The sequence below is a fragment of the Plecotus auritus genome (genome assembly GCF_963455305.1).
Source record: "Plecotus auritus genome assembly, chromosome: 1".
NCBI classification, from domain to species: domain Eukaryota; kingdom Metazoa; phylum Chordata; class Mammalia; order Chiroptera; family Vespertilionidae; genus Plecotus; species Plecotus auritus.
Window position 1 is genome coordinate 33765507 of NC_137770.1, and position 26506 is coordinate 33792012.

At 43.5% G+C, this 26506-nt stretch overlaps 1 protein-coding gene across 10 annotated transcripts; it reads left to right on the forward strand.

The window, feature by feature from the left end:
* Positions 1-1611: 1611 nt before the first annotated feature.
* MAX (MYC associated factor X) lies at positions 1612-25519 on the forward strand. 10 transcript variants are annotated; one of them, XR_013961419.1, is made up of 6 exons: positions 1739-2003; positions 2732-2758; positions 10169-10276; positions 22720-22843; positions 23303-23403; positions 24058-25519. XR_013961419.1 is itself a non-coding variant. In XM_080684257.1 (6 exons), the coding sequence occupies exons 4-6, from the start codon at positions 22805-22807 to the stop codon at positions 24243-24245; spliced, it is 312 nt and encodes a 103-aa protein (XP_080540383.1). In that variant the 5' UTR covers positions 2197-2314; positions 2732-2758; positions 10169-10276; positions 22720-22804; the 3' UTR covers positions 24246-25519. The 10 variants fall into 10 exon arrangements, 6 of the variants coding, with proteins under 6 accessions (XP_080540379.1, XP_080540381.1, XP_080540380.1 ...); XR_013961420.1 differs by having other exon boundaries at positions 23303-23387; XM_080684257.1 differs by lacking the exon at positions 1739-2003 and adding an exon at positions 2197-2314 and having other exon boundaries at positions 23303-23387.
* Positions 25520-26506: the final 987 nt, after the last annotated feature.

The following is a 26506-nucleotide window of genomic DNA, read 5'->3' on the forward strand; positions in this document are numbered from 1 at the left end:
GTAAAGACCTGCAAACTTCAGTAGGATTGGATCACTGAATAAGAAACACAACAGAATACAAAAGAAATACAACAATACAAAAGAAATATAAATGTGACATAGTCCAAGTTTCTGTATTCAAAAGTCAGAGATAGAATGGTTTTCATTAGAAATTCAGTAATTTATGGAAAAAGCTCAAGATTTCATTCATTTTGGAGACCAGATGTAAAAGTAGTTCTGAAAGCGTCTTGTTATTGTTTTTTCTTCCTGTGGGACTTGATGTTCACTGTTAAAATGGTGGCAGGGCATTCTAATTTTTGTTTCCACAGCTGTGAGCAGCATGAAGGCTGGGACTGTTCCAGTTTTATACAGTATGGCATCCCAGTATTGGCACATGTTAGGTGTTCAATAATATTGGTGGAATGGATATGATCACACCTCATGCCACAGTATTTAAATATGAATTTAACTGCACAGCTTTCCTGTTGTGGATGAAAGAAGGGCTTCTATGGAAAGTAACCTCACAGGGTGATCTGATCAAAAATTCCTAACTGGGCAGGTCATGCCCCGGCATATAACTTCTTTAGTAAAAGGCTTAGCTTTCCCTTAAGCAGCCCTGTCCATTGTTTCTTGCGTCTAGGTTAACATACCTTTGAAAAGCCCCTTTTCAGACCTCTCCTTTTAAAGTGTGAGTTTAACTATCCTGCAATCCAATCCCCAACTCACTTTCTCCCATTTTCATGTAATCTGTACATTATCGCCTTAATCTCAAATGCATAAAGGAAACTGAAAAACGTATTCCCCAAAGCTTTGGGGATCTTGCTCCCTGGCATGTGTTGTCAGTTTGGCTCAAATAAACTCTTAGAAAAATTCTCTCTAGGTTTGGACATTTCTTACCCGGACACTGTTTTGGATACTTTCTGCAATTCTTAATTACGGTACTGCAAACTGCTGGGCCACTCCTTAGACTGCCTGGGCTACAACAAACTCAGGAGAGGCTTTAACTTCCACATAAACAGTTGTTGGGGTGGGGTGGAGGAAAAGGATGTCTGTGTATGTAAAAGAGTAGCAAGATGATCAGTCCCAATTAATAAATACAAGATTATCACGTCTGGGAGCTGTCCTTCAGCGAGGCGGGTCACCCGGCCTATCTTGTAACACCACTTAACACCTGCCATTGACACCTCCCCACAGCCAGATCCCAAGGGTCCTCGTGTGTGCACCCGAAGCCGCGCCCCCAAGTCCTCCGCCGCCTCAGGATTCCCCCGAGCTGGCGGTTACGCCCCAGGACGCAATGCAGAGCCACTCAGAGCACTAAAAAAAAAAAAAAAAAGTAAAACCACTTGTAAAAAGGAGAGGCAGCGTTATTTAGGCAGCCGGCTACTCCCCCAGAGTCTCCACCCTGTCCCCTGGGCCCAGCGCCCAGCACTCATACGGTGCCCGGCTTCAGGAGCCCCAGCTCCCTCCACGTGTCCTGTCTTCCCAGCAGCCTCCGCAGCTGCCTAGGGAGGAAACCTCCTGACAACTCGCGGTCTACGGACTACGACTCCCAGCAGGCACTGCGGCGCTTCTCTCTCCGCCCTCCCCCCGCCCACCTCCACAGGATACGCAGGCGCTCTGGGTTCCCTTCGCAAGCTGGGCTAGCGACAACTAGATGCAGTTCCTTATGGGATTCGTAGTTTTTCTGGCGCTAGCTGGGCCGTCGGTGAAAGGAACAGGAACTACAAGTCTCGGTGGCCCCAGCGTGACGAGCCCGGTCACGTGTCAGGGGGCCGACCGGGCGTGCGTGCCGCCGTTGATCCGGTGCTGCAGTGAGGAGGTGGTTCTCGCCCGTGTTGTGTGTGTGTGTGAGTGTGTGAGTGAGTGAGAGAGCGAGTGAGTGAGTGAGTGTGTGGGGGGACTTGCTTGTTGTCGGTGACTTCCCCCTCCCCTCCACCCCTACCCCTTCCCTGCCGCTGCTGCAGTGGCCGCTCCCTGGGCCGTAGGAAATGAGCGATAACGATGACATCGAGGTGGAGAGCGACGTGAGTCCCTGGGTTTCTTCCTTCCCTTGGGGGTTGTCAGGCGGGGACAGCAGGGACAGCGGCCCGGGCTCTCAGCGGGGCCACCGCGGCGGGGGGCCGGGCAGCAGCCGCCTGCCTCCCACCCTCGGGCTGGGACCGCCTCCGTCGCCCTCCTGGCTCGCTCCCCTCCGGGCTCCCAGCCGAGCGGCCTTCTGAGATGAGGTGGGGAGGAGACGTGCGGCCTCTGGGATCCCCACCTCTCCCGTGGAGGAGGGTGCTGCGGCCTCCCGCTCCCACCTTATCCCGCTCCGGAGACGGGGGACAGGGACGGGGTGCGCCCAGGATCCCATTGTCCGGATTCTGGGGAAAGGGAGGGCGCTCAGGACCTGCCCCTTCGTTCCTCGATCCCCTCCTCCCTTGACCCGCGGATCCTGGGGTGTGAGGGTGGACGCAGAGGGGTTGGGAGCGCCCTGATGCCCCAGTTGGGTCCGAGGGCAGGAGACAGTGCTCTGACCCCCTCCGGCCTGGGTCGGATCCCGGAAGAAGGGGCGGCGCTCGGGACCCCCCTGTCCCGCCACCGGATCCCGCTGGGGATATGGGGGTGTGGGGGAAAGAAGTGAGGGGGCGGGGGGTTCGGGCTGACTCCCCACCCGTCGCTTCCTCCGCCGCCGGCATTTTCTTTCTTATTATTGAATGTGAAGTGTAAAAATAACTTCTATATTTTCTATTTTTTTTCTCTCTTATTCCAGGAAGAGCAACCGAGGTTTCAATCTGCGGTACGTCTCCTACTCTCCATTTCATTTTCATTTCCGTTCAGTTCTAGTCCTTTTTGGGGTCAGAGAGAAAAAAGATCATTCTATTACTTTTAATATTGTAGTAAACTTTCCTGTTAACCGCTAAGGTGAGGTGGAGCCTTGTTCTGGGGCTCTAGGTTGGGGAGGGGTTACAAATCTCATAATTCTAGATTCTCAGGTGATAAGTTCCAGTGACTGGGTGAGAGGAGCTGTCTGCCAAGAGATGAATCATTCTGTAGTTTTCAGGTGGGAGAATCTGTGTGTCGGAAATGAGAAGTACATCACCCTGAAGTAAACTGTGGTAGTATGTCAGAGCAGAGTGGTCAGAAGATTTACTTTGGAAAAAATAGGTTCTAAAGCATATCTACATAGTTGTGTAAAACTGAAGCCACATGACAGTCACCGAAAGTCATGTGACTGCTGAAGACCTGTAGAATCTAGTATAAGGTGGTATTACTCTAATGCAGAAATTGGAAATGTAGAGGAGCCAATGGTTGAATATGCAAGTGTTGCAGACAGCTTATTGTGGTCTGAGTGTATTTGAGTTGAAGGAGTGGTATAAAGGAAACAGAAAAATTGTTGAAGGAAAGTGGCGTTGCAGAGATAGTTTTGCTAAAGGCTGATGGTTGAGACTGGGCAGTGTTATCAGTAATTTCTCAGGGTTTTGATATTGATGTTCTCAGAAGATGGTTTTATGGATATATCTACGAGTATAGCTATAGATACACACTAATCTTATGTGTTTGGAGACAGAGCTGTGGTTATTCCATGAATATGTTAGAACAAATAGACAAATCATAATCAGAGAAGGGAAGAGAAATAAGTGTATCACTGTCTAATATTTGACAGCTGGGAACAGTAAGAAGTATATAGAATGGTGGTCGAAAATGTAGATGCCTCTGGGGGACCCAGGCAATAAAATGGTCAAGAATAAAGTGGAGAGTAGAGGTAAAGACTAGGGTACTAGAGAACACATGCCTCTTCTAAAAAGGCAGCTACTAAACTCCAGTGGGTTATTATGTAGGAAGGAGGGCTCATTGTTGCCAGATCTTCCTATTTTTAAAGAAAGATTAGAAATCCTTTTGTATGTTATTTTTCTGATTTTCAAAATGATGTGGGGGACAACCCCTTTGTTTGGAGGGCTTGTTAAGAATTTGTAGGATGTCACTTTGATACCTCTGGTCAAAGAATTTAATTACCACAGGATAAAAGCAAGCCTTCTTATTTGTACCTTCATTAGAGCAAGCAAGGATTCTGCCATTTGTCCAAGCAGATAGGCATTAAGAAAAATTTTATTTATTGAGAGCTAATATTGCCATAAAATCCAAGGATGCAGTTGTTCCAGGGTTCTTAAAACTTGTCCCTGGCTAGTAGTCACTATGAAAGAATTCATTTTATTTCTCCTTGAAGTATTGTCAGATACTAAATGTTTATACATATATTTGAAAATTCAGTTCCTTTCCCCCCCCCACCCCAGTTACTATTAACCTTAATAATGTGAATGTGGAGTTTCATGTTTGGAACTCAGTCTATTTAAAACATTTCTTTCTCCAAGTCTCCAGTCCTAAAATCTCCCCCAGAGCTTGATCATGGTTGGAGAATAGGGTTAGGTTAGACATCCTTTGCAGAATCATTACTTGAATTGGAATTACATTGGCTTTCCAGTGAGAGAAAAGTTTTCTTTGTGAAATTTTGGCTTGAATTTTGAAAAGCTTTCTGCTTTTCACAATATTCATCCACATGGGTGTTGATGTAAATTGCTTTGTTAAATTATTAAAATGTTTCCATTCTCCTAGAATGCTAATCTCATTGTTTTGTCTAGATATTTTTAGTTTGATGTTAATGCCTAGGGTTTTTCCCTTTGATTTTGGGAAGTGGGCAAAGGGAGTGGGCTTGACCTTTTGTTTTTAATTTGACACATCTGCTTGCTGAGACTTAAATATTATCTGGCACAGGAGTATCACAAGAGCGTGGAGAGAAGAAGCAATAGACAAATATCAAACAATTATCATAAACGTGTAGGATAAAAAGGATTTCATTATTTTTCTCTGAAAACATCTGTTTAGTTCTTGACATTTATTATAGATCATAAATATATATATATTTTTTTAATTAGCGGGAAACTATTCTTAAGCTTTGCCTCATTCAGAAAAGGATGCGAACTGAATAACCGCATATTTAGGACTACTGAAGAACTTTTAAAAAGTTATTTAGGAAAGATTCTGCTGGGTCTTAATGAAAAGAAACATCATTTTTATAATGTCAACTACAATAGCTACAGCCTTACTGCATGAGAAATGTAGGGTACTTCACAAGAAAAGTTAGGAAGTGAAGCTAACTGTAACAGAAAGTGAAACTGATTTGACGAATTTTTTTTTTCTGTTGCCTCAGTGCAAACGGAACACAGCTCCAGTGACCAATCTGTGTTAAAGGAAGTAACCCCAAACAATATTTTTATTACTAAATTTAATGTATATCAGAATCCCACTGATGTTATTTTTATTATTATTTTGCATTTTAAAGATAATTTTCTGGGACAGATATATTTCATGCAAAGTGATCTTTTAATTTTACTTCTGTTTGAGAAATTTCTTTTGGAAAGAACAAAGGTATACTAAAAATGTAGGGTTAGTTGTTGGTCAGAAAACTCAAGGCCTTTATCAACTTACCCTCCAGCTGAACATGTTGCAGTTACAATATACCTGTCAGGGAGTTTAAGAACAGATTTGTGCTATTTCAATACTGGACCTTTCTGGTATGAAATATTTTTAATTTTTCAGAGCTCTTTGCTTCTTTAGGAATTGCAGTGTATTCATTAGGGAATGAGCTTGGTTGCCTCTGAGATCGGAATTGACTCAGGAAATTACTGGCTGTTTTACCAGGAATTAGTTGCTAGGTAAAGTGCTGTATGATGCATGTACTTTGTGTCTGCTTAGAGTGTTAACAGTGATAGAAAAATGCCAGGTTTGTTTCATAAATATGCCTGTTCATTAGAATAAAGGGTGTTCTTACATTTTTCTATTTCCAAGATGCCAGTAATGGTGAAATAGTTGATCAAGGAATCCAAGTTGATTTTCAATTAAAATTTCCTGATGAAGGCATTCTTACTCTCTTAAATGGCTACAGTACGATGCCATATTTGGGAAATAGTGTTCCCAAGTTCTTTTAGGCACCAAATGATTATTTTAAAAAAGTTTTGAAAACACATGTATCTATTAGATGTTAGCAATGTATAACAGGCTTCAAGTAGGAGAGGTGTTGGGACGTTGAAATTTATAGTTTCTTATTAAGGACCTTAGTTTCTCATTCTAGTTACCCATTATTTCATGTTGCATTTTTCATGTTGATTACAATGAGTTGCTTAGAAATTCAGTTTTATTTATTCTGTCCTCTTCCCATCTATCAGAAGTAATAGATCTTTTCTGATGAGAATTTTGAGTCTGTGTATTTTCAGTGTTACTGTTTAATAAGAATTAATAATCGAAGGCAACACTGTCTTCCCACTAAAAGCAACCTTTAAATTTCTTAAAGTTAGTAAATGTTTAGTGGGCAACTCTAATTCCCTATTTGCTGAGAATTTTCTATATTGGAATTGAGAAGACTCCCCTTATAGAGGGAATTAGGTATGAGGCAGCCTGCAAGAAATGGCATTATTCTGGAGAACCTGTGCATTCTTCAATAACGGAGTATTTATTTCCCCGTGCTATTTGCCTACCTAGAACTTGCAGAAAATAAGGCTGCTGACTGATGTAATGCCTTGGATGAGTATGCATTCTCTATGCAATAAATTGGAAGGAAATAACTTAAAGAGATTCCCCTCAATTTTGAATAGACCTCCTTAGCTTGAATGATTGACTTTCTGCCAGTTTAGCAACTTCTTGGCTAACAAAATAACGCTTGCTTTCAACATTTAACAATACTTAAGATACGTGTGCTTGTTAGTGTCAGAGATGGACAAATTGTAGGTGAAGATTTTTATTCTGGCTGCCAGTATGGAAAGTTTGGTGGAAATAAAACTGAGAGGCGGAATAAAAACCTTGGCGGAGATGTCAAAGCTGGAAGCTATTTGGTGCTGGAGTTCCTGTTGAGCATCTGTGGGCCACTCTTCAGTATCGCGCAGCCTTTTAGTATTCCTGTTAGCTTGGGATGCCCTGAAGGAAGGGTTTTCTGGCAGAAACCACAAATCCCTTGTACTTGAAAAGCAGCAGCATCCAGCCATTGCTCCTGTAGGATATAGAAGAGAGGTGTTTGGGGGCCTGCTGTACTACCCAAGAATACCTCTGTTGTCTCCTAGAATTTGTTTGGTACGACCCATTTTCATAATCAAATATCTTTCTCAGTACAGGTGAGAGAAAGCTGGCTCATCAAAGTTGAGCTTTATTTGTTCAAGACACAATTGTTTGGCCCTTTTTTAAATTAAAAACAAAACTAGTTTTAAGTTTGTGGGAGGCTCTCAGATGCCTTATCCTGGGATTCTTCACCCAGTTTTTGATTCTCAACTCTGAAACCTTGGCCCTTTCAAAAAAGGTTGCCAGCAAGTGAAGATAGTTAACAAAGCAGTGATAAGCCTGGTAACTGGCCTTCCATTGGGATGAATTGGTTGCGGGGTGAGGGGTAGCAGTGTTATCTGGCTGGATGGATCTGTGGTTTGGAAATGTTTCCCAAACAGAATTCTCTGCTTTGTGTAAAGGTTTTTCATATGTTCTTCTAAGCCATTAGAGGTATCACTTAGTTTAGAGTTGCCTGGAATTAGGCATGTTCTGCATTGAAAAATAAAATAAAATTATTGATTGATTTGAGAGAGAGAGTGACAAACATGGTTGTAGTTCCACTTGCTTATGCATTCATTGATTCTTGCATGTGCCCTGACCGGGGATCAAACCCACAACCTTGGTATATCAGGATGACACTCTAACCAACTGACCTACCTGGCCTGGGCCCTTTCTGCGTATTTTTAACTTGCTCTTTCAAATGAGGCTTGGGGAGGAGAAAAATACATCATTGCCGTTGTCTCTGAGAGCTTTAAAATTGACTTTGGTTAAGTGTACCTGCTTGGGGATGGATATGGCAACAGGGATTGGGCTAAGATTCCACTCTTCTGCTAGTTAAATTGGACCTGGAACCACCACAGAAATTCCATCCACTACTTTGAGAACAACAGTCCCCAGCCCAGGCTTTCTACCAGGCAGTAGACTGCTGCCTTTCCTTGTTGAGCCAACTTCTCAAACTTGGCTGGCTCCCCAGATGAGAAGCCAAGATTTCTGCTTATGGTCCTCAGCCAAGTTCACTTACAATCCTCTAACCGAAAGGCTTGTCCATTTGAGTCCTTTCAGGACTCAGTGAATGGGAAGGGGGTAGTGTATTGTGGGCATGAATTTGGTGTTAGATTATACTCAACTCCATCCCTCTTGTGTAGGCCTGAGCAAAACCAAGTTCACTTGATTCTAGCCTTTTGAGATTTGCAGGGCTCTCCCAGAAAGAAAACAATTAGAATTTTATTTGTATCAACAAGAGGGATTATGGGTAACTCTGGTGTCACTGCTTCTGTGCACAGCTCTTAAGCTGGGAGGAGGGCCAGGAATCAGGGTGATTTAGTAGACCAGAGTATCTTGGGCTGCTGCTGGAGACCAAAGCTGGGCGATTAATTTGCATGTAAATAAACTAGCTTAGGGAGTATGTAGCAAACACAGGAGAGGCAGATAGAAGCCAAATGCCATCTCTCAGCCTTCTAAACTCTGTAGATATAGTCCAGGTTAGAATTTACTTACCTGTACAGGTGACTAGAGAGAACAGTAGGTTAGAAAAGAACAAGGCACTTAAATATGTTTAATTCCTTCAAGCTATTTCATATTGCTATTCAAGGCATCTGCCATTTTCTGCCCTAATGTTGTATGATACAGTGTACTACCTCTAGCCTCAGGGAATCTGTCTAAGCTTGATCTTTCCCTCAGATTCCCCATAAATTCCTTATATCACTGAAGTTCAGCAAACACTCATTTTATAGTGAATTTAGACTTTAAAAAATTAGAAGGGCCTTAGTAATACTCCATGCATGTGCCCTGAAAGTGAGTGCTGTGTTCTGGAGAACCAAGGCTGTGATGGGAACCATGTGTCTAATTCAGCAGAGCTGTAGGTGAGGTGTTGTGCTTGAGAGACCAGGAAGTAACTAAAATTACCACAGCTGCTCCCATCCTCCTCTTCCTCTGTAATGACTCAGACTTTTAGGATTAGATAATAGAATTTCAAGTCGTTTCATTCCCACATCTTGTCTAATACAAGGATTCATTTGAGGCTTTCTAGTGCTGGCTATTTACTCTTGTTACTCCATTTTTAAAATTCCTGGTGCTCTGTCTGGGTTGATTAAAGCTACCTGAACTTCCCTTATACAGACTTGCTCCTTAGGGTTAGCTCAGTGCACCATTGCGTATTAAGGGAAAATTGTAAGTATATTATTTTGCAAAATTCCTCAGGTGTAGAAAGTTCTTGCTTAGCTTGAGGGAGCATTTGTGTTCCATTTGGAGAGAATGCACCTTTAATGGCGACCTGCAGTGCTCTCCAGCCATTCCTGATTTGTTGGCAGTCTTCACCCCTCTCCAGCTGATTGTTCTTGTTCTTTTTGTGAGTCTAAGCAAGGCAGGATAAAGACTTTGGTTCGTGGGTATTTAGGTGCTGCCAAATAAACATGACCTGCCACAGGTGCCCAAGGGTATTTTTTCAGAGCCCTTACCTTTCAGTCACAGCCTGTGTGAGGGGAATACTTTGGCAGGATGGCACCCTGGATCCACTTTTAAAAGATAGGAATCTCAGAATGCAGTTGGGGTCTATATCAGCTGTCAGAATGATCACAGATTCATGTTTTCGGCTTTTTCTAGAGGTTTTAATTTTAGCGAGCTGGAGACCAGAACAGACTCATGGTGATGGGTTTCACATGGAAAGAAGCATGGCACCAATGCCCTAACTCCCATCCTGGGCACCCACCATGGGGAATCGCTGACTTACAGTGGGGGTGATCACACCTTATGAAAGGGCCCACTGGAGCTTTTCCTGGGTCAACCTCCCAACCATGGACTAGCGGCTTTTCTGTCACATAAGTAAGTTAAGGGGGAAAACTGATGTAGGAGAGTCACATTTTGTCCCCTTGAATAACTTTTATTTTACTTATGCATGAGCTGGATGCATCGAGCTACTTTGGATGTTCCTGTCACAAGGCTTGCTCACCCTTTTTCCCCCTTTAGCAGAACCTAATTCTGGAGATTCCTAACTGCCCACCTCGACAAATCCTTCCCAGTCCATTCACCAGGGACTGCGCTGACAGCATATTCTTCCCGGCTATAACCCACTCACCTGTACCAAGCAAAAGGAATGACGTTGCTAATATGCTCTTTCTTCTAGGCTGACAAACGGGCTCATCATAATGCACTGGAACGAAAGCGTAGGGACCACATCAAAGACAGCTTTCACAGTTTGCGGGACTCGGTCCCATCACTCCAAGGAGAGAAGGTGAGTTTATTGAGAAAGCTGGGTGGCCATCGTTAGGTTGGTACTTGGAGTGGAGCTTAGCAGCACACTCACTTTTCTGGAAAGAAATGGAGTCAGGTTTAAGACACCAGTAGTAATTGTCTTTTAAGTTAGTATTATTTGTAATAAGTTACTCATTCAAGAATTATTATTATAACAATATATTATCATATAAAGAGGAGCCCGTAGTAGTTTGGGATAACACTAAGGGTTCCTGAGGTCAATGATTCCCTAGACCTCCATGAGAATTTCTTTCGCATGGTTCAAAGTTAAACCTCCCAAGAATGTAGGTGAATCAACTTGGACACCAGTGATTTCCCGTTCCAACAGGTGTTATTTCAAAGGCTTGCAAAGAGCATTTTAAGCTGTGGGACAAAAAACTTAGGTAAAGAGCTATATTCATATGAAATGGAAGAAAAAAATTACTGATTTTCATCCCCTGTCCTCCCCGCCCCCTCCCCGCCCCCTCCCCCCCCCCCCCACCTCAATGGTGGCATTCCAGAAACTAATGTTTTCCCTGGAGAGGGAGGCACCAGCTTTTTTACATTTGAAAACGTTGGAAGCTTTGAGTAAAAAGCCTGTGGGTTAGGGTCACTCCTTGGGATTTGGAAGAAACATCTGTTTGCACAGTTAGTTCAATCCTTGACACAGAATGTAGCTGGCCGCAGTAGGTAAGTGGCAAACTCGGAAGAAGACTGTGTTGGTTTTTTTGTTTTTGTTTTTGTTTTTTTCGTTCAGTGATCCAGTGTGTTTAAAGAAACAATCGTTAGAAAAAAATGTCTACTTTGAATGGGTCTCCTCATTTAGCTCTGTGGTGGGGGTCCTGGGTTTGTTTGGTTATTCAATCAAATCTGGAACCATTATGGTTTCATTTTGTATATACTGCCACTCTGGTAAGTCATATACTTTATACCTTATCTGAGGTGTGGCTTTCTGTGTGGCTGAAGCATGGGGTAGGTCTGACCTTTATGAAAACAATAAAACAGGCCATGTGAATTCCTAGTATTGCAAAACCAGAATTTGCTGTGGGTTAGACCTACTTAGTATAGACATGGTTTAATGGCCTTGGACCAAGGTTCTTACCTGGAATAACAACATTCCTGGGCGCAACACAGTCTAAAGCACCACAGGAGATCTTTATGACGGGGACAGAGACTAACCCTTTTAGTCAAAGTACACATGTGCAAAGGATTATCTTCCATGCGTGTCTGAATTGTTGACAGTTAGCGCTTATTCATATGCCATGGTATCACTTAAAATGGCTTTGGTAAACTGAATGGACAGAACTGCCTTCTTAAGTCTCACATCTAACCAGGAGTGGTGCCAAGGCAGTGTTTCCCAAGATGTCCTATGGACCACCCACATCAGAATCACTACTGAGTCTGCCTCTCTGGACTCAGACCTGGGTTCTCTATAACAAGCAGTCAGCTGATTTTTAGGCATTCTTAAGTTAGAGAACACTTTGGGGGAAACAGGTCACAAGAGCTCAACTATGCCTTTTTTCTTTATCCAGCCTGTTTTACATTGCTGTAACATTCTTAGTTCTTAAAACCACATTATCCTAAATCCTGTCATCTCCTTTCTTCAAGGAAGTTGATGGTTGGAATTTGGTAGCCTTACAGACTGAATAGTTTGTCATTCATTGTGGCCTATTTGTTTATTTATTTAGTCACTCCATTCAACAAATATTGATTAAGGATCTGCTACATGCCAAGTACTGTCCTAGAATACAGCAGTGAACATACAGGCAAAAATAGAAGCTCTTAACCTGGTGAGGGAAAGATGGAAAATGAACTAATAATTAAAAATATATACACTGAGTGGCCAGATTATTATGATCTCTGAACGCATAATAATCTGGCCACTCAGTGTGTGTGTGTGTGTGTGTATTAGAGGCCCGGTGCATGAATTCGTGCATGGGTGGGGTCTGGCCAGCCTGGCCAGGGGGAGGGGACATGGGCGGTTGGCTGGCCTGCCTGCTGGTCGAACTCCTGTATATAGGATATACACTGAGTGGCCAGATTATTATGTTCAGAGATCATAATAATCTGGCCACTTAGTGTATAGTATATCAGATAAGTGCTAGGAGAAAGTTGAACAGGGAAGGAAGGTTTGCAGTCTTCATTAGGGTAGATAAGAAAACTCACTGTCAAGGCAACATTTGAGCAAAGATTTGAAGAAAGTGAAGGAAAGATAACCATGCATCTATCTGGTGATGAGCATCACAGGCAGAGGGAAGGGAAGGTGAGTAATAGCCCAAAGGCAAGAACCTGGGAGCATCCTGGGCCCAGCAGGGAGAACAGTGGCTAGAGTGGAATGAATAAAAGTACCGTGGCAGGAGATGAGGTCAGAGAAGTAGAAGACTAGTGGAGGGGAGTCGTTGAGGGGTCAGGTTGCGTAGACCCCATCAACTAAGGCCCAGCAATGAAATTTACAGGTGCCTTTCCAATTTCAGAATCCTGCCCTGTGTTTCAATCCATATATTTCACACTGAACGTTAATAAAGGAACTGGCTGTTAGCTAAATTCCACAATCTTCATTAATCTCCTTGTCTGCCAACACTGTTTCACAGATCTACAGGGAGTCTTACAGAATACTTTGGTCTCGACTTCCGAGTTCTCACTAAATGTTGCAATTTTTTTTAAAATGTGGTATTTGACCCAAAGGAAATTGGCTAATTCTTGATTTGGATTGCAGTAATTAAGGTTATGACATTATGTGAATAATCATGAAATGATTATTTTACCCCATTTTAGGGATCTTAGGTTCTTTTGTTGTTGTTGTTAATCCTATCTGAGGATATTTTTTCCATTGATTTTTTTTTAGAGGTGGAGGGGAGAGGTAAACATCAATATAAGAGAGAGACATGGATTGGTTGCCTCCTGAATTCCCACTGACCCAGTCCAGGGATTGAACCTGTGACCCTTTAGTGAGCGGGTCAATACTCTAACCACTGAACAACACTGGCCAGGGCAGGGATCTTAGATTCTTGAAGAAAAAAACCTCTAGTCTCCTATATGACTTCTCATTTAGTATTTGGACTGTCATGTGCCCTAACATTTTGTTTTTTAAAGAGAAAACAATACTTACTGAGTTTTATCCTAACCAAGAATGGGTGGTACTTGTATTAAAAAAAGTTTTACGTTTGAGACCCAGATTCCATTATCCTTTGTACCCTCTATTTCTACTATAACATAAACGTAAAGAATGGTCACCTTTCGCTTAAGTAAAATAATCTGATAACTAACATGTATTGCAATGTAAAGTTAAATCAGTACAGCAGTTCTATGAGGTGAGTATTATATTGCTATTGTAATTGGACAATTGGTACTGTTGCTTGCTTCTGCCATTATTACTATATCAGAGGTGAGGAAAGTGGCTCAAAATCATGATTCCAGGGGACTAGAACTAGATCATGGACATGGACTAGAACTCAGGACTGCCGATTGCCAAGTTTTATTTTTCTACCATACCATAGGCCCAATTTAAGGATACAGGTGCTTCTCGGCTTATGATAGGGTTTTGTCTTGATAAACCCATCGTAATTTTTCATGTCAAAAATGTATTTAATACACCTAATCTACCAAACGTCATATGTTAGCCTAGCCTGCCTTAAATGTGAACACAATATCCCAAAAATGCTGGCAACACAGTGCACTATAGAATATCCATTATTTACCTCGTGATCTGTGCCTGACTGGGAGCTGTGACTTGCTGTCACTGTCCAGCAGCATCATGAGAGGGTATCAATACTGCATATTGCTATCCCAGGAAAAGATCAATGTGTATCATTTTCACACCATCGCAAAGTTGAAATATTGAAAGTCAAACCATCATAAATGAGGGACTATTTTAAAGAAATTTTGCTTAAGTACTTATATGTTGTTTTTATATTGGGAGCTTCCCCTAGCTAAAGGCAGTAATTTTGGCAGTATGTCATACCAAACCTGCTACTAAAATACTCTCCTCTGAATTGGCCTATGTCAGTAACACTGAAGCATAGAGAGTTGGGGATCATTTAAAGTTCATAAATTTTTCTGAGTCCACATAGCTTCTCTGAGAAATAGACCATTATAGTTGGCAGCCCATTTGGGTTTTCCCATAGTGTTAGCAAATGGACTCTTGAACTCTGTTGTTTTGGTTTTATTTCCCATGTCGTTTTTTAGCTGGACATCTCGCTGGGACTGAAGGAATGGTATAAGAACCATCAGCCAGTCAACCAGAGTAAGGGGAATAAGAGCAAGAACAATTGTGGCTCCATTTCTTATAGGAAGACATTACTGTTCTTGAATAGAATTATTTTTTTTTAGGGTCCTAGGTTAGGTACTAAGGAGTGTTGCCCAAAGGCTTGCTTGCACTGAGCTCACCCTGTTTGTGTGTGGGGCAAGATCTGGTGGGCAGCCCATGAGTTTGCCTTTACAGAGGGATATAATTCTGCCCGCCACTCCCATCACTTATCCCCATCACCCGAACCAGAGTTACAACCAGTTATAATGTCTCCTTAGCATGGTTGACCTTAGTGAGAGAAGGTTCTGTGTCAACATAGTCGTTAGTAGCTGTACAGTGGTTTGTAGAAATTTCTCATCTCTTAAGTCTTTTGCTAGCTGCCTGTTTATCATACTTAATTGCTCTGCCAGGCAGTTGTGCTCTGGATTTCTCCTTTCTAGATGGAGCTGTATTAAAAAGAGGGAGCCCTGGCTGGTGTGGCTCTGTTGGTTGAGCGTCATCCTGAGCACTGAAAGGTAGTGGTTTGATTCCTGGTCAGGGCACATGCCCAGGTTGTGGGTTCAGACCCCCCCCGCCCCAACCCCGAACGCGGGAGGCAACCGGTCAATGTTTTTCTCATATCGATGTTTTTCTCTCTCTAAAATCAATTTTAAAACATAGTTTTAAAAAATCATTTTTAAAAAGAGGGAATATGACCTAAAATGAAAATAAAGAAAAACAAGGAGCAAGCATTAAGTTCAGAATTCCTTCATTTTGGGTGAGAATCTGAGGGCACTGCCTCTGTCAACACCTATCACAGACCCTGGCACATGGTAGTTCCCAGTAGGTAACTGTGGAATGAGCACCAGAAGAAACAGTGGGCTTGCTTATCCCTTTAACAAAAACAGCAATAGCTAACACAGTTGTGCTCACCTGCTTAATTAAGAGCTGTGTGAGTGCTGTAGAGGTGATAGTGTCTACTCTTGAGGGTCTTGCTCTCTTGTTGGGAGAGACGATTATTTCTAACAATTAACAATAATAAGGTAACATTCTGAGCATCAGATAAGAGGATAAAACCCTGAGCTCTAATCTATTTCTTCTTCATTAAAGCCTGGTTTTCTTAGCAGGTAGATGTTGGTCATATTTCTTCCCTCCTGGCCTGGCAGATAGTAGAGTGCAGAGTGGGTGTTTATTAACTGAAGGAAGGAAGCCCCCTCCACCCTGGCCAGGTTGCACTGAATAGGCTCATTCTGGTGGACACTGTTTAAGGCAGGCAGTTTATTCAGCAGCACTGTTTCTATATCATATTTGGACTGCTGGAGGGATTATCTCCTAAATGAAATGTAAACCACAGTCCTAGCCATTTCACCTCATTATTCATTAAGGTTATTACCTGGCCAGACAGTAAGTTGGGCAATTATTTTCTTCTTAAATTTTGCCCATGTCTTCCTTAAGCTCTGGGCTCAGCAACTGTAAATGTCCTGATTTATTAAATTGTATGTAAACTGTGTTTATGTGCTGCCGGAAACTTCCAAGGGCTTTTCAGTGCCTATCAAGGTAAGGACTGGCATTCCATGTTCTCTAAGTAAGGTACCCAACTTGCCCTCCTGCTTTTTCTCCTCCTTCCCTTATTGTGGAGGGTGTATACAGGAATCTCAGTTTATCTGCATTCTTCCCTTTCCTCAATGTCTAACTCTAGCCTCCCCGCCCAGATGATGTCAGGTTTTGTGGTGAGGAGACCCACTCACACGGGCTCCCTGGCCTGTGCGCTCTTTCCCCACTCATGTGTCTTCATGTGTTTCTCCCTGCCAATCAGTCTCCCTCTGCCCACCTTCAGGACCCATCTCAAAAACTTCTGCTTCCTGAGAGCCCCATGGGTTCACTCTCCCTTTAATCCCAGTGGCCCTTTCTGGAGCCTCTCCTATGTTTTCCTTCCTTCTGGCTGATGTTACACCTAACTGAAGGGTACACTCCCTGAGGGCAGAAGCCTGTCCATCCTCCTGGAAGTCTCTGCAGTGTAGAGTGGGGAAGGGCTCACTCCCATGGAGAGGACTAGAGAGCAAGCAAACTAGCTAATGCCTTTTCCATCTTGAGATTTGGAAGGATAGGAATTGGTTATTAGGCCTTCCTTTAAGCATTTTTCTTCTAACAAAATTGCAAAAACTTTCAGCCACAAAAACATTTTAAATTTAATATAAATACAATTATAATTTCTGTCACAGTAAAAGTAAAATAGCAAGTGAAATTCATTTTAATAATATATTTTATTTAATGTAATATGCAAAAATAAGTATGACCTTAGTATATAATCAATATATTAAAAATTACCAATGGCCTTGGCCAGTAGCCTCAGTGGTTAGGGCGTTGGCCCACAGACCCAAGGGTCCTGGGTTTGATTTCTGGTTAAGGGCATGTACCTGGGTTGCACGTTTGCCCCTGGGCCACGGCCAGGGCATGTGCAGGAGGCAACCAATCAATGTGTATCTCTCACATCGATGTTTCTCTCTGTCTCTGTCTTCCCCTCCCCTCCTCCCTCTCTTTTACTTTCTCTAAAAAAAAAAAAAAATCAGTGGAAAAAATATCCTCAGATGAGGGTTAACAGCAACAACAAAAAATTACTGATGAGGTACTATACAGTATTCAAGTGCTTATTAGCCACATGTGGCTAGTAGCTATCATGTAGGGCATTGCATAAAAGATACACTCTTTCCATCTCACACTTCCCTTTAGTATGACTGAAATTGGGTGCCATCTTAAAGTGGATGTCAAGAAACTTGCCTCTTTTCTCTCCCCTCAAAAGCTGCTATTATTAAATCCATGGGTTTGTTGATGGAGTCTGAGAAGCAAGGAAATGATGTAGTGATGACCATCTTAGTGTGTGGGGCTGTTTCCATAGAATAGATTTCCAGAAGTTGGATTGCTGGGACTAGGGGTAAGAACATCTGGTTTCTTGCTGTGTGTTGCCAAAATGCTTTTCAGAAAGATTGTTTTTATTTCTTTTTTTTTTTTTTTTTCAAGCAAATTAGCCTTTTGGGTAGTATCTTTTGAAAGTACCAATTTTACCAATACTGGAAATTATTTTGAAGGGGGTGACTAATTTTGTAGGCAAAGGTAGTAATTTTGTATTTTTTTATTACCTGTGAAATTAAATTTATTTCCACATGTTTATTTACTAGTAGTTTTGCTTCTTTGTGTAACTGTGCTTCTATCCTTCATCATTAAAGTTTGATGGGAACACAGAAGGAAAAAAAAAAAGTTTGATGGGGAAGAGTCAACCTTTGTTTCAAACTGCCAAGGGCACAAGAAAAAAGAATACAAGTTTTGAAACATGATTTGTGTTAACTCCTAAACAAATGTCTGACTCTTGGCTTTAACTAGCCCCTTAAAGATCATGATAGCTCTGCCTTCCTCTGGTCATCAACAGAGTGGTCCTTCAGTTTGGCAGCAAGAAGCCTTGGAGGGGTCACTTGACTGTGATGGCTCTGACCCCACAGCTTGTCTTGTTGGCATTGATGGGGCTTGCATATAGGAATGAATTTAATGCAGACACAAATTTATTGTGCAGATTCCTTCATTTTTGTTTTCAGAAGATGGCTTATTCAAATAGAAATGTACACTGGCTTTTACATAGTTCTCCCTTTATGTATAAAAGCTTGTGCAGGTTACAGAAAATAATGATTTTATTTTCTTTAAAATAACTAGTGCAAAATAAAACAGATGTCAGTTAGTGAGTCAGTAGTAGTTCTTTTTCATTTTCCAGGATACGGTATTTTGGGTCTTGGGCAACAAGGCAGTTAACATCAACCTGGTAGGACCTGATTTTGACAGTGAAGAGGAAAAAGTTATCAATACAGCTAAGATCATTGTTTCTCAAGTCAGCATTAGGACTGCAGGAATGCAATGGTGTTTCTAATTTAACAGTCTAGTACCACCCTTCTTTTTCTTGCCTCTCCCAGTCTACTTTCTGAAACAGCTTGGAGTTCTACACAAATCCAGGTTACTGTAATAAGATTTACAACTTCAAAAATGTGTGGAACTCGTATCTTATATGAAAAGTTTTGAGAACCACTGCCTTAAATGGGATTTAGAAACCTAGGATGTCATCCTCAGCTTTGGTGTTAACTACTTTAAGAATCATTTGGGGCCTTAAAAAGGTACCAATTAGAAAGAGACTCTTGGACTTAAGGCCTTTGGTTAAATATGTAGTCAGTTCTTGCTACAATACTTAAGGTTGGTTCACTGTGTTCTCAAGCAGAGGTCTGTCAAAGTGGGTGCTTCTGGAGGCTGGATTGACCCTTTTGTTGCTTGGGCAGGGATACAGATGTACAAGCAGCTGCAGCACATGCAGAAGAAGGGGCAAGAATCTTTTGGGCCTCTTGGACAGACTGGTTCTTCATCATTGTCCATTTCGTTTTACTCTTCTTGGTAAATGAAACCATAGTTCTATGGAAATTGTCATTTCCCCTCCCCAGAGCCAGGTTCAGGCAGTTCTCGCAAACATTCTTGCATCTTCAGGCTCTTCTTCATTGCTACTTCTCTGCTAGAAGCCTATTTGGTTTTCACATGTCTTCAAAAGAAAAAGGGAAACAGCCTTCTTCAATGTGGCTATTACTCCAAACTACTTTTTCCCCCCATTTCTTTTTCAACCTAATTCTAAAAACTAGTTTTTATATTTGCTTCAGCTTCAACTCACTTTTGCACCCATAATCTGTGCAGAGATGATTTACCTAAACTCTCACTCTTCCAAGAAAGAGTCTTCATTGACATCTTTATGGATAAACCAGGTGATTCTTTTATAGTCCTTTTCCTCTTGCTCAAACTCCGCTTCTTAACAGTACTGTCTCTCCAATACTATGGATTTTTTTTATTAGTTCCACAGCCGCCTCTGTGTTCCCAAAATACGGATGTTTTGGAGGCCTGGGTCAAGTTGTGATTCTACTGTTTAGTAGTTATGTAACATTAGATAAGTTGCAGCTCTTGCCTCAGTTTCCTCATTTATAAAAGAGAGGAAATAATACATCAGCAGGTTGTGAGGATGCCCGGCATTGAGTAAGTACTCAATAAGTATCAGCCATTGTCATTATTGTCAGCATCATTTGTATCACATGTGCAACTATGGCTTTGGAACAGGATCTGGCAAGGCTGTCCAATGTCCTTTTGCATGCTCCCCGTGGTGAAAGGGCTGAGGAGCACTTTGCATTAACTCACACGGTTACGTAGCAGGCCCAGGACCTTTTGAGTCCTCTCAGCTGCAGTTCTTCCTGGCCCAGAGTTGCATCCAAACCACTGAAGAGATCTGTTTCTGCTCAGAAAGGCAGAATAAGAATTAGTGTCTTCTTATTTTAAAAACCAGCAGGAAAAAAATTATTCAGATTCTTACTGGTTATCCAAAGACAAGAGTCGATCTTTGGACATGTTAACATACCGTGTTCTATCTGCTCAGTCAGACTCACATGGAGATTGCTGACTCAGCTGATTGATCCTGTTATAGAAAACAGAAACTGAAAGCCCAGGGCCATTCCATAGTCCATGCCATAAATCCAGGGCTCTTGCTGGCTCATAGTACACTGTTCACATAGTATAAAGTCATAAAAGCAAGGAAGGGCCTGCCCACCTCTCAATCCTGTGGCTGGTCACATGATCTTAGATGGTTTAGAATGCTGGGAGGAGGGAATTTTGGGTGGGTCTAGCATTTTCTGGCTCCAACCTTTTACTTCTTCCCTGGACTAGATATGTACATGTAAATTTTCAGGAATTCTGTATTTTGTGCTTTAAGGTTTTTTTTGCTGTTGGATTTTACTTCTTGTTGAATACTCTGGGAAGAGCGAAATAAAGTTAATTGAACCATTCTTTTGGACTGCTAAGGAGTCAGGGGGCACCGTGAGTGGCCTAGGGTTCTTTTGAAGGGAACGGAAGACGTGCTATGCTTAGTGTTCTGAAGGTCTTGTGCTGAGTTTATACCAATCCAGCCTTCTTTGGGGACCTCTTGTTCTCAAGACATTCTGTGTCGTTCATTAAAAGTTATCACCCTGAACATTTCCAAGTGTTCCATCATTCATAGATTTTGCTCTTTTCCCCCTCTTCCCAGATTCAAATGAGTAGTTAAATAAGAGCTAATGTCACTTTCTGGGAACTGTTAATTGAAAAATATAAGCAAATTTAAAGAGAGCCTGCAGTGTAAATATGCATAGCAATTAGATGGATCAGTGACGGAGTACATAGAATTTGGAGGGCTAGGTAGGGTCTGAGAGAAATTCTAGTCAGATAAGGAATTGCCACGGAGATAAATACTTTGTTTGCCGTCACAGAGCCCATTAATGACAGAGGCTGGGGTGCACTGTCTCCTGGATTCCTAAGCTCTTCCTTGCCGCTCTGCCACCTATCCTACAGTACTATTTTTAATCCCATATCTAGCATCCAGGGAGGCTGGGTAATTAGTCCCTTCTAATTATGTGTCCTTTTTTTTCTCATTTAATCACCTAATAATTACTCCTAATAAGAAGTCCCCTTTGGCAGAAATGGGGAAAAGCCTCTGAACCAGAGTTGCAAACCCCCATTGCTAGGTACTCATTCTTCCTGTATCAGCTGACTTACTTAACTAGAGAAATACAACTGGCTTCTCCATCCTTATGCCTTTGCCTGTGCTCTTCTCCTGGCCCAGAGGAACCCTTTTCTACAAATTCCACCTCAGTCTAACCCAGGGTTCACTATTTGTGTGTGTGTGTGTGTGTGTGTGTGTGTGTGTGTGTGTACGTGCACGTGCACATGCGTGCACACACAGAGCCAAAGCCCTAATCAGGGGCCATCTTTCCTGTGGCCTTCCTAATCTGCTTAATTCCTAATCTGTACTACACAGGTTACAGTTATTGGTACTGCCCTGTGATTTGTCTGTGTACAGATACATTTATCTCAACTAGACAGTAAGTAAGCATCTGGGCAGAAGAAACCATGACTAATACATTTGGTTTCCCCACAGTACCTTGCACATAATTCACATCAGATAAAAATGGTCAAATATGAACAGTTTCCTTTTGAGGAAGTTGCCTTAAGGGTGCTGTAAGAGGAAAGCAAGCCTGGAAGTTCTAGTACTTGTGAGGACTCCTGGCCTCACAAACTTCTCTGATACCCTGCCCAGCCTAAGGTCTATAAATTGAGATTGTCGATTTACTAACAAGTGGATTTAGTTTTGCTAGCTGAGTGTGAATGTTTTATTTGCCCCTTTACCCCCCTGCTATGTTCTGGTTACTTAGGACCCAGTGGGGTTATAATAGAGAATTGGTCATGATCTGCCCTACCCTGAGTAAAAAGCTTTGCTACTTCTCAGCACCCTGGTGGCATGAAGGCCACACTTCAACTACTGGACAGCCCTGCCCTTGGCTTCATTTCCCTTGGCTTTGTACCGTCCTACCAGTTCAGCTGGTTGGCTGAAGGGGATCTTCCAGGCAAGTGTGACCTCCAGGGACAGAGTAACCTGACATCCATTTTATTGGTTCATTAACTTACTCCTCTGACAGACAGTACCTAGGCTACCGTGGCCGTGGTATAGGTGTGGCTGCTTCCTGAATTGGCCCAATCTCATGCCCTTCCTGTGTTGACATCAAGCTCTGACAGCCTTCACGACAGTCTTTTTAGCCCGGGAGGTTGAAGTAGTGACAGCAGCGTGGCTTAATTGGAAATAGTCTGAGGATTTGGCTGAAATCTAGGGCCTTGATGAAAACTTTGCACCCACTCCCATCCTGAGCCAGCTCCAGCCGCGATCTTGCTCTTATCTTCCTGGCACGGCCACCTGTGGTCAGGCCCTAGCAGAGAATGAGTGGCATAAGCTCTCAGTTAAGTAGTATTTTCACGTTTTCAGACATAGCCAGGCTGAAGACTTGAAAGCAACGTAAAGAACCAAAGGGGATGGGAGGAGTGGAGTACCATTTCAGGAGTTGACGGGCCTGAGTTTAAATCCAGGCTCTCCCACTGTCTAGCTGGTGATTTTGAATAAGCCACTAAACTCTGAGCCTCATGTTCCTGTGGAGCTACTTCTGAGTGCTGGTGAGGTAAGCCATTTAAAGTACTTGGCACCTTGACTGGCACACAGAAGACTCTCAGTAGCAATTACTTTGTTTCCTCAGCCTTGTCCCACCTGCTGCTATTGCAGAAAGACATAGTTTCCTCACTGCTTGGACTAGGTCTTTATTTTGTTCCCTTTGCTTTTTCTCGTATTGCAACAGGCATCCCGGGCCCAAATCCTAGACAAAGCCACAGAGTATATCCAGTATATGCGAAGGAAAAACCACACACACCAGCAAGATATTGATGACCTCAAGCGGCAGAATGCTCTTCTGGAGCAGCAAGGTGAGCACCTGAGCCTGTGGGGCAGCTGGCCCTTCTGTGCTCTGGCCAGGTCAGGGCTTTGCACCTGGGCCTGCAGAATCAGAACCAGGAGTGTGTGCTCATAAGCGGCTGTGGCCCTGCTTCTGAGTAACTGAGTGTTAGAGCCATCCTGAGGAAGTACCTGAGCCGCCAGTGAGGGAATAGTGGAGTCTAGGGTTCGACATCTGGAGACTTTTCTGAGCTGATCTCTTCCCTTCTTGGGGCTTGGGTGCTCTGCCTGTAGTAGGAGGCACACCTGGCATCAGGTGTCTGAAAAGAGCTAAGGTCCTTGGATTGGAGTGTGCTGTGTAAGTACCAGAAATCCAGGTGTTCAGGGTCAGTGAGCTCTCCCATTGCCAATGGTAGTCCAATCAGGGCAGCCTATGGGCCAGGCCCATGCTGTTCTCCAATGCTCACATCCGCCTTTTCCTACAACCACAGGGGAAAGCGAGAGCTGATCAAGTTCTTTGTTCCTGGGGAATTCACTTCTCTTCCTCCCTCATGGAAGATGCAAGTAAAAAGAAATGCAAGTAACCACTTGGGTTAGAACACCTCAAATAAAATAAAATAATATAAATGGGTTGACCTTGCAGGCTCAAGATGAGCTGAACTGAGGGATGGGCAGAGGGAGGCAGCAGCGGGTTGGTTCCCGGGCTGAGCAGCCTGCATGTAGGGGCTATGTGTCAGAAGGCCCAGGTATTCTATATATTGGTGACTTGCTTCCAAGTGTCCAGCTTGTCTTTCCAAGTGGATCTTGTACAAGAGAGCTAAGCCAAAACTTTTCTTTGGCTGATACATCTTATGTCATCTTTTCCTGCTGTTGTGTGGCCTTCACACTTTATGGATCCTAGCATTGCCAGGCCAGCTTCTCCGCTGTCACTGCACTGTTGGGTCCCACAGGGAGCTCCTTTCTCAACACTGGGCTTCTAAGGCAGGACGGTGACATCACAAGCCTTCTCTTTAGGGTTGAGTGGCATTGCAGAGTAGCTGGCCATGTCCACTGGGCTCCAGGTCTGGCTGGGAAAGGAGGGAGATGAAGTGTGCTGGTGGAACAGCTACCAGAAGAGAGTTATTTCTGAGCCTCAGGGCCCAGCAAGCCCTTCGGAAGAACAGGCTGGACCCTGACCTGAGACTCAGTTATTCTAGCTTCTCCTCTGTCTCAGAGGCTGTAACCCGCTCGCTTGGTTGCTTTTCAGTCCGTGCACTGGAGAAAGCGAGGTCGAGTGCCCAACTGCAGACCAACTACCCCTCCTCAGACAACAGCCTCTACACCAACGCCAAGGGCAGCGCCATCTCTGCCTTCGATGGGGGCTCGGACTCCAGCTCAGAGTCGGAGCCTGAAGAGCCCCAAAGCAGGAAGAAACTCCGGATGGAGGCCAGCTAAGCTCTGCCGGGCAGGCCAGCAATAAAAACTGTCTGTCTCCTCCGTCGTCTCATCCTCCTTTCAGTTCATCCTTAGAACCCTCAGAACCATTTAAGAGACTCTATTTTTTTCCTTTCTCTCTTTTTTTTTTAAATTTTATTTTTACATAGAAGCTCTTGGACAACAGCTCTCGTTCTCCTTCCCCATTTCCACTATTTTTTTTAATGTTTCCCTTCAGGGATTCCCTGTCCCCACCAGGAATTTTTAAACCAAAACACCCCAACTTGGCAGCTTTTTCTGTGGAGGACAGACGGCCGGCCGGACCTCTGAGCACATGGTGTCCTGACCACCCACCAGCTCCTCCAGCCCTGCCGGGCACAGGCCCGGAGGACTCCTGCCCCTCCCAGGCCTCCCCAGGCCACCCTCGCCTCTGTTTGATAGACTTTGTGAATCTGTGGACTGCTCTACTTTAAGAAGATGACTGGTTTAAGAAGTGATGAGAATTAAAAAGCTATTTATCGCTCCTGTTGAAAGACCAGATCCTTGAAGAAGTTTGTGGTGTGAAAGGAAGTGGGGACAGAGTTGCAGCACAGTCTTGGGCCTGTTTCACTCCTGCTTCTCTCAGCCAGCCTTCGGGAGGGCCGTGGGACACTCGTGTGGTGTGGGGGACGTCAGCAGTGAAGTGGCCGCCAGAAGGTGCTGGGGGCGGGAGGGCAAGGAGGGAGGAGTGGGTGGGGTAGAGGTTTTGTATTGAGGGCCAGTGATGATGTTTTGATATTTATTTCCTGCTACTGAAATTTGAATCTGAGTGAATTGTCCCTATTTCTGATGATGTCGGTATTGCAAAGCGACAGATTCATAAAGTAATGATCAAATCTTCCTTTCTTTCCGTGTGTATTTCTAAGAAATAGAGCCAACTGATTTTGTATGTAAATACCAAGAGCAATTTACCTGGTACTAAACCCGCACCCCAGTGCGGCCCCTTCCCACCCTCGCCCCATGTCCTTTCTGACTGTTCTGGAACCTGTCCCCACGGTGACCCAGCCCTGGTTCTGGCTGCGGTCAGCAGCTCCCAGTGAAGGGTTTTGTGTGTTTAGGCCTCATTTCTTTGTCTTTTTCCTACTCCGTTCCTGGCATTTGCTGATTTCTAGTGTATACTCTGTAGTCTCAGTCCGTGTTTGATTCCATTCCATGGAAATAAAAAGTATGTTGTACATACTGCCGAAGAATTGTCTTGCAAGTTAAGGCTTCCCCCTTTACTATAAGACTATAAATAAAAACTTATTTTATCCTTCTTGGTGGTGGTGTCTTCTTGCCCTTGCAAAGGCCAAGATGCTTAAGAGAAGGGCCCTGTGGAGGAAGCCTGAGAGAGGAGCAGAGGTCACTTACGTGGCCTTGCAAAACTGAGAGCAACCATAAGCCATAGCAGTTCCCTTTTTGTTCTAAAGGCTCAGCTTAGCCCAGGCAGGCCAGGGGGTGGATAAACTGGTGGTGGTGACTTTGCTCATCGATAGCTTTTATTATTATTTTAAAAATATTTTTATTGATTTCAGAGGGAGAGAGAGAAACATCAGTGTTGAGAGAGAATCATGGATCGGCTGCCTCCTGCACGCCCCCCATTGGGGACCAAGCCCACAACCTGGGCATGTGCCCTGACCAGGAATCAAACAGTGACTTCCTGGTTCATAGGTTGACACTCAACCACTGAGCCACACCCGGCTGGGCAGATAGAAGCTTTTAAAGTTCCAACGGGGCCGAAACCGGTTTGGCTCAGTGGATAGAGCATCAGCCTGCGGACTGAAGGGTCCCAGGTTCAATTCCGGTCAAGGGCATGTACATTGGTTGCGGGCACGTCCCCAGTAGGGGGTGTGCAGGAGGCAGCTGATCGATGTTTCTCTCTCATCGATGTTTCTAACTCTCTATCCCTCTCCCTTCCTCTCTGTAAAAAATCAATAAAATATATTTAAAAAATAAAAATTAAAAAAAAAATAAAGTTCCAACGGGGATGGGGTTATTCAGGACAGCATTTCTAGACCCAGTTCCTGCTAAATAAATGGCCCTAAGGGAGTTGGTAGCCCAGAGCTGTGGGTTTGGGTTTCTCCTGGTAATGAATGCCCACTTCAAAGGCAACCGGTGTTCTCTAGGACCTGTCAGTTTCTAGCGGTTCCAACATTGTTAGAGGAAGCAGCAGAGCTGGCAAGGGCTGGAAGTAAAGAAGGCTTCAACAGCATCAAGTGAGGGACCAACACCAGCCCAAACTTGTTTGGCCTTGCAAGGAAAAG

Coding starts and splice junctions, on each gene's coding strand:
- MAX (XM_080684252.1), top strand. CDS start 1,968: ATGAGCGATAACGATGACATCGAGGTGGAGAGCGAC. Junction 2,004..2,731: donor ACATCGAGGTGGAGAGCGAC/GTGAGTCCCTGG, acceptor CTCTTATTCCAG/GAAGAGCAACCGAGGTTTCA. Junction 2,759..10,168: donor AACCGAGGTTTCAATCTGCG/GTACGTCTCCTA, acceptor TCTTTCTTCTAG/GCTGACAAACGGGCTCATCA.